Source organism: Vanacampus margaritifer, chromosome 16, assembly GCF_051991255.1.
Source record: "Vanacampus margaritifer isolate UIUO_Vmar chromosome 16, RoL_Vmar_1.0, whole genome shotgun sequence".
Taxonomy (NCBI): Eukaryota; Metazoa; Chordata; class Actinopteri; order Syngnathiformes; family Syngnathidae; genus Vanacampus; species Vanacampus margaritifer.
This window is the reverse complement of record NC_135447.1, coordinates 17,938,292-17,950,682: the sequence shown is the minus strand read 5'-3', so window position 1 is coordinate 17,950,682 and position 12,391 is coordinate 17,938,292. Positions and strand designations below refer to the sequence as shown.

Here is a 12,391-nt window from a genome sequence, read left to right as displayed (position 1 = left end):
CTCCCACGGAAGCCAGGGAAGTCGGTGAGTGACGACAAAAGAATGCAGAGAAGAACAGCGAGATTTTCAGACATTTCTACATCAATTTGAACAAAAAATGTGAACAAGGTATGTACATTGACACTTATATCACATGGTGGCTTTTTATAGAACCTACCAAGTCTGTGGCTTTGCAGTACGTACATAATTGTGGGTGACGTTTTTCTAGAATAGCTACATGTTGCCACGTCTCGTTTGTGCCTCGTTTGTGCCTCGTTTGTATCGTATTGTTTTTTTACAGTGTATGCCTTGTTTGTAGTTTACAGTGTGTGTGACTAGCTGAATAATGAACATTACACTAGGTTCAGTTTGTTTTGTGATGAGGGACATACATTGCATCTCTCTCTCTCTCTCTGTGTGAGTGTAAAAAAATATCAGCTTTTATGTACATTTGAACAAAAAGTGGCACGTCCAAAATTATTCATACCTTTATCCTCAAAAATCAATAGAAAAGCCTTTATTGGCTATTACAGCAAATAAAACACATCCTCTAGTTGCTGAGCATTTTTTTGTATGACTCGGCTGATATTGCCCATTCATCTTTAGCGAAGAGTTCTTTTTGTCATCACCCTGATCATTAGTTTCCTCCACAGATTTTCAACTGTATGGACAGTCTGAGCCACTGCAAAACGTTAATATTTTTGTCCGCAAACCATTTCTTAACCACTTTTGCCATGTGTTTTGGGATTTTGTGATGCTAAAATGTCCACATATTCAAAATTTGCCGGGGGTGTGAGTCATTTCAGGCTTGACTCTTGAGTGCCCAAGCTTGGTCAGGTGACCCTTTTTTTTCACAAATCCAAGGTGGCAAACCCTAAAGTCAACACGATTAGGAAATGGGGATTTTAGGTGACAGTCAGAGTTCTAATTATAATATCTACAAGCCAGCCAAACTACGAAAAAAAAGTGTGACTTAAGAGTCCAAAAAACAGTGTACTTAATCTATGTCCGTTTTAATATTAACTCTGAGTTTTCTACACTCATAGTTACAACAGAGTTAAAGGAGAGAGGTACAGTTTTCCCATTGTTCATTTCTACTCGTCAGCTTAGCGAGCAGTAAATACATTTAGTTTAAAATGCTATAATTCTGACAGTATTCTTCTTTAAAATGTAATACGATCAAACTGATGTGATTAGTAGTAAATAAATAATTACATCAAAGAAAAACAAATATTTCCAACATCAAAATACAAAGTGAAGTAAAAAACGTTTTGTTTTGTTTTTTTCGGGGGAAGAGTACTTCCACCCATCCTCCCCTCATGCTGCTAAGGGATTCATTGACTGGGGAGATGAGAGTTAGTATCCAGAAGCTTTAAGGATTATTTCAGGTTTGTTGCTGCCATACTAAGATGGACAGCAAGAGTACGAATAAGAAAGCTTTTATTTTATTTTGTCACTAATAATATTCTTTTGATTTTATAAGAATAGCAGTGAAAGAAACCAGAAATATCAGTTTTTCAGTCCAGTTACAAAGGTTGTCTGTGCATCTGACTTGCAAAGGAGTCAACAGACATAGTGTCTGGTTGCTAGTGCAACCAGAACTCATGGCAAAACATTGTAGGGGGCTTTTAACAAAAAAAAAAATCCCAGACTGAACTATAGCCTAACCAAGTCACCATCAATTAAAGAGTACTGTTAAACAACAGCGTGTTAATTACCTGCAGCAGTAAAATAACATGCTACAGAGTGGCAGAAGAGGTAGAATGTTTTCAATTATACCCTCACTGAGTGTTACAATGTGATAACCAAACCAAATATGTTGCATTCTGAGGATTTGGCCTTAAACTTGACGCGTTATCTTGGTAGGTTCTGTTTCTTCAGCCGGAAGGAGTTTACTGGTCATGAAAGTGTCAGAAGAAGAAGCAAAAGGCCTGACTTCATATGGAGCAGTCAGGGCAAACCCACAGATACTAGAGAGCCCGTCCGTAAAATGCTCTAGACCAATGTAAACTGACACATTTTTCAAAGACACAACACCCTGTCAAAGCATCTTAGTGACAGATACTTCAAATTGTTCACCTCTCAAAATTATAAACAACTGTGTCATAGGTGATCACCTCTCATATGTTCTTATGCCGAATGAATGAGACCTGAGCTCCCTATGTAACAAACAAGACAAGTGGCAAGTACAGTCGTTAATTTGTGCTGCTACGGCTTAATAGATATTACACAGTTGAATTTAATAACTGACCAACACCCAAAAGAAGACTTTTTACGGCATAAATGACGGCGGCCGCGGCTGAATTAGCAGCTGCTAAGTTGCTAACGTACCTCAATAACACTGCTTGGGAAATTCCAGTCACGACATAGACCTGTCCACGTATGAATTACCCTCTAAAAAAGCTCTCTACTGCACTGCTGCCAATATGTTTAAAGAGGCAAAAGCTGTGTTAGGGGAGCCATTTAGACTGTGAAGCACCACCACCTTGTCCCTGCTTTGAGAGAAGGGAAAACACACTTGGTAGGCTGCTGCTTAGCAGTTAGTACCGAGCTAGGTTGCTTCAGCTAACAGTTCTGAAAGGGCGAGTACTCACAGACCCATTTAACTCAAATGGGTTAATTTGTCCACTTTTATGTTAATAAACAAGAGTATGAAAAACATTTTATTGTATATTTAGCAAAGGTGGGCATTCCGTTAATATTGACGGAAGGTCCGACAATGCCAGACGCCCATTTTGCTAAGGATTGACGATTTACGGGAAACTTTTTGGCGGTAGGGAGCTTTCGGCAATCAATGTAATCGTTAATCCGTCAATAAATTTGGTAATCATTCAATGACGGACATCCTATTTTGCTGACGGATTGACAAGTGATTATTGACAGAACATTGACGGATGCCCACTTCAAATGACCTAGACATTGATGGATGCTTTTTTGCTGATCAATCGACGAATGACGGATTGACGGTTCGACTTGAAATATTGTCGGATTGCCGATGACGGAAGGGAGTCCTGACTGTTGGCGATTGCTGAATGACGGACGCTCAAAATTTGTTGACGCGCCATCTCTGATATTTAGTACAGATATAAAATGTCAGATTAATTGCGATTAATCGAGAGTTAATTATGCAATTATTATTTAAAAAAAATAAACGATTGACAACCCTGGTACATTACGGCGTTTGCCATTGTCATGTGCTACAATGTGACATTCATGAAACCCCCTATAACGTGCTTGCTTTACGGTGGGGGGTATGGTTATGTTAGCAATGGTAGCTTTTCACAAGTGCCATCCATTTATATTTATTTTTGTATTAATTTTTTAAAATATATTTTTTATATCCATTTTTATTTTAACTTTTATTCATTTATTTATTTATTTAGTCATTTATTTATTTTTAATTTCGGCAGTTTTCGTCCTTTATACATAACACCTCTCTGGAGTGAATCTCGAGAAGTCTACGATAATGAGCAAAGTAATGAGTAGCCACTCGCTTTGTCGCATGAAGGTGTAGAGAATCATCTTGAGTGTGCCAAAGTAATGTTTAAATCAGTTTCATAAAATGCAGATTATCTACCTCCATGTAACCACCCCTGGGAAATACACTTTTCAGAAACATAAATATCTGGCAGACCATCAATCCCCACTTTCCACCCACTTGCCTTCAAGTTCTGCCCATCAAAAGGCAGCGAGCCGCTGACCAGTGTGTACAAGATGACGCCAAGACTCCAGACATCCACTTCGGGTCCATCATATTTCTTTCCTTGGAAAAGTTCGGGGGCAGCATAGGGCGGCGAGCCACAGAACGTGTCCAGCTTGTTGCCAAGTGTGAACTCATTACTGAAACCGAAATCTGCAATCTTGATATTGGCGTCGGCATCCAGCAGGAGATTCTCTGCCTGTGTATATTGATGTAGAGGAAGAGAAGGTAAGTATGGAAGAGAAGGGATTGTAGAGCATGCCAGTGCACAGACATGATGGGGGAGTAGGGGAGAAAATAATGGGATGAGGAAGGAGAAAGTGGAATGAGATTAAGTTGAAAGACAAAACATAATAAATTGTCACGGAAGAAAAAAAAGAAGGATGTATGTAACAGATGGAAAGGGGGAGGGGTGACTGCTTGTTGTCCAACAACACAGATACCTTTATGTGTCATGACTCATGGGTGAACTGAGTGTTCCGTAATCTATTAGAACACATGCCTGCATTTGCCCACTTTTAAATTCTCCATACTGTGTGGTTAAGATGCTATGGGGCCCTTTTCATACAGAAAGATTAAGACTAGTCTGAGATTATGATTTGAACTAGCCTTAATCCCTATTTCTTAAAACAGCCCAAAACATCTTCTCAGTTTTCTTACCTTCAAATCTCTGTGGACAATATTTTTAGTGTGGCAATAGTGGACAGCAGAAACAATCTGTCAACACAAAGTGATGAACCAATTTTAAATTTCACAATTTTTTTTTCATATAATTATTATTTTTTTAATGAATATAAAGTTTGTTGCATAAAGAAATGTGTGTGTGTGTTTTATTTAAACCTGTCGAAATTTGGCTCTGGCTTCAACCTCCTTCATTCTTCCATGAGACACGAGGTAGTCAAACACTTCACCTGTGATTGGGAAAAGGCAATAAAAAAATACAGAATAAATAAAGGAAGCATTTTGATCAGATAGTGGACAGGGGGTGTTTATTTACTCAACTACAGAAAGTACCAGGAGTTTATTTGGAGGATGTCTTAATTTGTACAAATGCCCACGTCAGGGGAACGCAAGACTTGCTGGTGTCTGTTGATTGGTGGTGGAGAACAGAATAGCTATGGAAATGGAATGTGTCACTGCCTCACATTAGCATTCTCTATTTAAGTCTTTTTGTTCGTTGTTCCTTGTAACTAATTCACTCCCAGCCATTTTCACTGAAGCAACCCCCTTCACTCCTGGCTGTTTTGCTGGATTTTGACAGATTTTGCAAGGCTCACAGAATATTGTGTTCTATTTATATAAAAACAGATTAGAGTCTTTTCTTTCATCATGAAAAAGTATATTTGTATCTGTTTCCGTTTTGCAGCAATTAGCATTAGAATATAGTTTAGTTTCATCATTATTCACAAACCTGTTGAAAACACTGGCAAAAAGGGCTTGTTGCAACATGGCCCTGGTTGAGCTTTTCTACTCTGCTGCCACCTGCTGGCCGTTTTTTGTAATAACTACCATTTCTTTCAGCGACCTATTCAAATCAGAGGCTACATCAAAGCCTTCTGTATGCTCTAGCATAAAACTACATACATTTTTGGGACCAGTAGTTGGAGGAGCAACAAATTGTTCCCTACATGTTTTCTCACCTTTACTCAAGACTGAAGCAAAAATGAAACATGATTTAGCTCTCCAAAGTATAAGCAACCAACTACTGTGCTATGTCTTTTCTACTTGCTACATAGCTGTGCAAAGACCCTGGTGCTCGTTGAAGAGACTGACTATCATAACACAGGCACTGTTCAAAATATGCCTTAAAATGTAACAGAAAGACATGCTACTTTTCATGTTACAGTTTTCTTTTCATCTATTTTGAATTCAATTGTGAGTTTCAACCGGCTGCCATCCGCTATATACCCGTAATGGAAATGCCACCTTATTCTAATACTGTACATCAATCTGTGCCTACATTAACTGATATGAATTGCTTGGTGGAAATGTGGCTATTGCAAAGCTAATTCGAATTTTTTGTTGGCACAATCTTTTCCTGAGGGGACAAAGGAAGTGGTTATTTGGGGAGAAGCTTTTCTTTGTTCAAGTGGACTACAACACGGGCTTAATGGCTGATGCACCCACCTCCACTGGCATACTCCATGATCAGGTAAAGGGTCTTATCTGTCTCAATCACCTCGAACAGCTGCACTGAGGGCCAAAACAGAAACAGATTCAAATCATACATACAAGTAACACTGTGGATAAAAACTGTTAGTTTGAGCCTTACCTATGTTGGGGTGATTTAAGCCTTTCATTATTCGTACCTCTCGAAAGAGCTGGAAAGAAACAACATACTTTTATAACAACTACGATAATTTAGATTCAGATTTAGATCCGTAACCCCTTCAGACCCGTATTTGTTCTGCTGAGTTTTTTTTTGTTTGTTTTTTACTGATTTCGCCACTTTTCCCACATAAGAACAACATGTAATTTTTTATTTGTTATAATCCACTATATAGTCCACCATTTTTTTCTGCTGGGCAAATTACTATTATTATTATTCTTACTGATTTGGACCCTTTTCCCACATAAGAACATTGAAATATTATTTTGGGGGGTGTTATCTCAGGTTTTCATTTGTTATATTGGACGCCAGAATAGTATGACTGTAAAGTGTTGTAACCTTAATCGTATATGTACATTTTTTAACATTAACATCAACTTTTGTGATTGGTGAGCAAGGATCAAATCATGAACCACAAGTGTTATGCGTTTTTATTGGTTTAGACATGCAAATAAGTCATATCCACTGCAATCATCTATGGGTCCGAAGGGGTTAAAAGGACAATTCCCTCAGTCACAAGAAATGTGAAAACAAACAATGGCCAACAGGGGGAGATAAAATGGGAAGCCTGGCGGGTCGCCTTTCAGTGCCCTGACTTTCTTAAAAAGAAGGGAGAAAACAAAGAACGGGGAAGGGGGCAATATTAAAAAGAAATACTGGGGAAACAAATGTGCAAATCCTCGGTTGCTGAATTGCGAATATGTGGGGGTCGACTGTAGTCCAATTTATATTTACATTGGCATTATTAGAATATAGAAGAAAAAAAATAGTTTTAGCTCCCAAAATGTGCAAGCTTTACTCAATAGGCTAGTGCTCTATACTAGTACTTTTCTTGATCAAAAAACACTCAAACAACAACATGTATGACCGGCGCATTCTATTGTATCAAAGACTTAAAGGATGAAACAACTGGCACACACGTTTGATGAATTTACAGCTAAAGAAAACACAAACGTTTGTCACTGCATGTACCACGTCAGCTTCAAGGAATATACACTACTTGTACAGATTAAATTAGTGCCAGTTACTCTAGCTTCCTTTCCTTTTTCTTCTTTTTCTGTTCTGCCCTCATCTCTTCTTGTTTCTTCCTCCATTCCCACCTCCTCCATCTCTTACCATCTTCTCTCTTCACAAAGGCTAACGTCACTGTTGCCATAGCAACTCAGGCATTAAGACCACAATCCTTCTGAGCTTCTCCAGCTGTGTTTATGTGAATCTTGGGATATGTAGTGCTGATGTGTGATGGTCCACACCATGAATTCGCAGCAACAGCATACCAAATTACCTACTAACATGGAAGGACATGTTACAATACACAATTGTAGTTCAAATCTGACATACTACAAATCCTTCCAACATTGTAAGCACGGAGCAACATAACCTGCTCCTGCCAATTCAAGATGCCTGCCTTCATGATGTTAGAGTATGATTCAGCCATCTGCGCCTTCACTTCTCTCTCTTGCTCACCTCTGTACAATACATCGCAGATTCTCCCTCTACATGAATTTCTGATGAGATTATGCTAATGCAGCTCTTTCATAGCTTCTGTTTTTTTCTAGCCCATGGGTATGTAAAGAGGCCCATTTCATCAATAGCAAATTGTAAAATTATTCTGTTCAAATTCTCTCTCATGACGTATATGTGACACCAACATCTCAACAGCTGGCTGGCAACAAAAGTAAAAAATTAAAAAAAAAAATCCAGAAATGCCCTCGTATTGCACAAGGGTTGATAAAAAAAAAAAGTTCAGGTATAACCGTTTTACTGCCGAACGTTATCCAAAAAACAACCCTGACAGTGCCAGCCGATTTCGAGCATTTTCACTCATCTTTCAAGGCAAACAGAATATTGTGTGCTATGACTACATAAACATGGTGGATACTATATGAAAGATTGGATTCCATAATTTCACTAGACAAATAAGTATGTTTGTACCTTATTTTGTTCTTTAGTAATCACCATTTTAAAATAGGTCATTTGAGTGACATCAAGCGAAAATAGAAAAAAGGAGAAAACAAGCTTTTTGTGAAAAGATACATTTTCTGCGCAACAGTGACTTTGACACTAATATTTTTTGTTTAGTGAATTAGATTTAATGTGATAAACGCTTTGATCATTCAAGTCATCCTTGAAAACGTTCCATTTCCTAAACTCCGCCATGCTTTCATGTAATTTAATACACGGGAACCCATTGAAAAGAGATACAATGCTGCCATATACTGGTCTACTTGTCATAGTTAGTGGGTGTTTTTGGATTTCACAAACCAGCGCAGCACAAGACGCTGCACTGCCCATTGAGAGAGAAAAAACGTAGTTAACGTCAATTAACGTTTTTGCATTTATTTTAGTATATATCATTAAATGTTTATGGTGGTAAAAGAGTTAATAGACGTTCACCAGTACTTAGAGGCTGTTGAAAAAAAGGCATAGGCCTCCATAAATTAAAACATGATATTTACAAATTTATGTAATACATAATTTTATACTGTATAATATAATAAGTTGTCGGGCAATGTTGTGGATATTTCATTTCCTGTTTATGGTGCACTACAAATATTTAGGAGCTAAGTTGCCTTAAAGGAACAGCAAAGTGAAAAATCAAACTTTATGGAGCTTTTAGCCATGTTAAAATGCTAATTCCTCACCAAAAACATCACCGAAGTGGTGTTTTCCTCCATTTGCTCTTCTATGAGAAATTCTAGGTCATTCTGCTCTCCAAACACCAGCCCCTCCCAACCTGAGAAAACGAGCTGTTGTCACTGTTTGACGTCATTGAGTGCTGCACCACCTCTGCGGACTAAACACACGCCCACTTTCTCTAATACCTCCATGCTCGCAGGATAGTGACAAAAGTAGTCTTTATCAGTAAAAGTGCAATGACAATTGACCGTCTTAAAATCCCAGGGTTCTGGCTGACAATTGCGTAAACTACAAGTTTTCACCTATAAATCTAACTAAACAAATGGTGTCGTGGTTAGCAAACTTGCCCTGTAAAAAGCAGGTCTCTGGTTCGCAACCCGCTCATGGTTGCTTTTTTTTTTGTTTTCCCTTCTTTTCTTTCTTTCCTCCCTCTTCTACCCTCTCCCACTACGATTTATTGCGGCAAGAAGTTGTTTTGTTTCAAATGTTTATTGAAGATTTTTCACATCCAACTAATTTCCACATGTAAGGAAGACCCGGTTGTACAACAACGACTGTCCAGTCTTGCATGGCCACACAGTGCTCCTTGGCAGCAGCCGGCTCGGACGAGGTGGGGTTTTACTGAACCGGGCGTTTTACTTCTGCATTGGAAAAATAGCCAGCAAAATACCTAATATTTTATTAAAAATTACATCGCCATGGTGTCAAAGGTAACATTTAATCATTGTATGCCTATAGTTAACTGTGGAAGGGCTTAAAGTTCTGTGATTTAATCCCTTTAAACTCCTTTTTACTCACCGCATTAACTACATTTACATACCATCAATATTTGGGTTAAGGTCAAAATCCCGGTGTCTGAAACATTTGGAATAACCCTTTTACATTCGTTAGCAGACAGAGCTCCTCCCGTACACATGGTATTTGTGATCAATTGGAATACTGTATCCTAAACCGCTATGGAATCAGATTTGTGCCAAAAAGAATCGAGGAACACTTCAAGCAAAATATTTAGAAGTGCAAACAAAATTAGAAAAACGTTTGCTCTCTATGACATCATTTCTCACTTACGCTCCCCGTTTTCCTTTTTGCACTCCCTTGTTTCTCGTTTCCGCTCCCTCGTTTCCGCTTCCTCATTTTGAGGCTCAGACTTGTGCTTCTAACTTTTGGCACAAACCTCACGGGTGGGTGGGCTTAATAGAGAATGCATTTTCATTAGCTGATTGCTTATGAAGTGATAGGTCAGTGGCCCGGATGTAGCAAATGCACCGATCTATGCGTGCCTACTGTCTATGTTGTCAGAACCCCGTATTGCACATGTGAGGCAGCCATTTTGCTGATCAGGTGGCGGTGCTGAAAGAGCACGGAAATCCCCCCCACGCATTCGTCACTCGAGAAAGAATTCATAAAAGGACATTTCCAACCGAGTCTCTCAGAACCTTCTTGCGCAAATCAACACGAGGGCTCTGAGTGACAAGCAATGCTGGCGGTCGCTAGGTGGCGGTGCTGAAACAGTATGGAACGCCGAATACCAGCGACCCGGGAAACTGGACCTCACAGAGGGGCCTCCGCAGGACCGCGAACCACGTCCAGTGGATGAGGAGAGGTTACATCCAAACTGTAGAATCTGGAGAACGTGCAAGGCGACGACCAGGAAGCGGCCGCACAGACGTCCTCCAAGGAAACTCCTTTCAGAACAGCCCATGAGGTAGACACACCCCTGGTGGAGTGACTGTGCACCCCAGGAGGAGGGAGACGACTAAAGACCCGATACGACTCCTGAATTACCTTCCCGATCCAATGGGAGAGGTATTGCTTGGACAGAGCAGCTCCCTTATTCGGGCCGTGGTAAAACCGATCTTATTTGGATGCTACGTCATTTTCCGTACATCCATCCAACTTTTTCTGAGTGCCCTCACAGGACAACAAAGACCTGGAGAGTCATCCCCAGCCGTCGACGGCGGAGCAAAACGAGCGAGACGAATAGAGTGGTTGCCTTGAGAGCCAGACAAAACTTTGGGCACAAAAGCAGCATTTGGCCACAATGTGACCCCTGCCCCGCCGGGATGCCAACGTAGGCATTCAAGGCTAACAGAAAGGGCATGGAGCTCTCCCACTAGTTTAGCGAATGCTATCGCAAGTAGAAACGCCGTATTGCAAAACAGCCAGCGAAGTTCCCCTTTGGTCAACGGCTCGAAAGGGGACCTACACAGTGCGTCGAGCACCAGACGAAGGTCCCAGGCGGGGACTCGAGGCGGATTCCTAGAACAAAGGCGAAGGGCACCCCTGAGGAAGGAGGCCACTAGGTTATGGCAATCCACAGACTTGCCATCCACTGCAATATGGCAGGCCGAAATGGCCGCCACGTAGAAGGGAAACGCCTCTTATCATAAACAGATTGGAGGAATTCTAGAACAGTGGGAATAGGGCGCAACAGCCGAGACAGCAGTCAGTGCGTTCCTCTTCGGGCAAGAAGGAGCAGCAAGAAGGAGCCACCAGAGTGCTTGCAGCAAGCGTCATCGTCCATAGCAGCCACCAATCGATGCGCAACGAGTGTGCGCAAGTCAACAGGCAGCTATCTTCATGTGGGAGATGAGGCGAAAAACTGGCCTCTTCACTAACGGAACAAACGAAGTGCTCACAGCAACACGTAAGTGAACGTCTGTGTCGTTATAAACTAGCAGAAGAAGAACCTCATGACTCTAGCTGGATTCTGAAGTATTCGGTTTAGGTGAACGGTATGGGATTTTTAATAGGTTTTAGGTGAATTAATGAGTACACACTCACACGCACGCACACATGCACACACACACCCGCACACATGCACACGCACACACCCGCACATGCAAATCAAAGCCATCAAACACGGGGCACGGGGGATTTCCGTGCTATTTCAGCACCGCCACCTGGCGGTCGGGAGGGACTAGTAGATGATCAAGTATACAGGTAGCTTTTTTTAAGACAGTACAAGAAAAAGTGCAGGGACAAGTTATTGTTCATATTTTTACACTACCCATATGACAATAAATGGCTCAGGTAAAGGGAAACTAATAGCCAAAAAGTAGGCTTCAGATGAAGATTGTGACTTCAATATGTTTAGTCTTGTGAAAATTAGTCACACGACATTAGCTCACTGGACCGCACCGTAAGATCGTACAATAAATCTTACCTTTCTACTTAAACTGCTTTTTTTCCCGGCCAATTTGAGGCCTCTGCATGTTAAGCAATGTGTAAACCGTTCCACACTGTGTTTGTCGATTGTACCATGTAGAAATTTCACACCTAGGATGTCATCCTCTTCCAAAATGACGGGGCAGTTGGAACATAGACACGCATAGAACGGTGCATCTGCTACATCCGGGCTGTCACTCAAAAACTATCAGCCAATGAAAATGCATTCCCTATTGAGGCCACCCACCCGTGAGGTTTGTGCCAAAAGTCAGAAGCACAAGTCTGAGCCTCAACGCAAAATGAGGAAGTGCAAGTGAGAAATGATGTCATCGAGAGCAAACGTTTTTCTAAGTCGTAATTTTAGTTTGCGCTTCAAACAATTTTGCTTGAAGCAAAAGAAAGTGTTTACATTTGAAGAAATTTTGCTTGATTCTTTTTAGTTTTGTTTACGCTTCAAGAATTTTTGCTTGATTCCTTTTAGTTTTGTTCAACGTTTCAAGAAGTGTTGCCCTATTCTTTTTGGCACAAATCTGATTCCATAAACCGCGAGGCATGGATATTATGATGGGACCATT

General features: G+C 40.5%; 1 protein-coding gene across 5 annotated transcripts in view; it reads right to left on the bottom strand.

Moving 5' to 3' along the window:
* mark4a (MAP/microtubule affinity-regulating kinase 4a) overlaps positions 1–12,391 on the bottom strand; it is a 56,154-nt gene that overhangs the window by 24,183 nt on the left and 19,580 nt on the right. For all 5 annotated transcript variants that reach the window (XM_077547613.1, XM_077547616.1, XM_077547618.1 and 2 more), the window contains exons 4-8: positions 5,952–6,000; positions 5,807–5,872; positions 4,520–4,590; positions 4,340–4,396; positions 3,642–3,878 (exon numbers count right to left, since the gene is read on the bottom strand). In XM_077547613.1, coding sequence (XP_077403739.1) covers positions 3,642–3,878; positions 4,340–4,396; positions 4,520–4,590; positions 5,807–5,872; positions 5,952–6,000 — 480 coding nt within the window. The remainder of the gene's footprint in view (positions 1–3,641; positions 3,879–4,339; positions 4,397–4,519; positions 4,591–5,806; positions 5,873–5,951; positions 6,001–12,391) is intronic.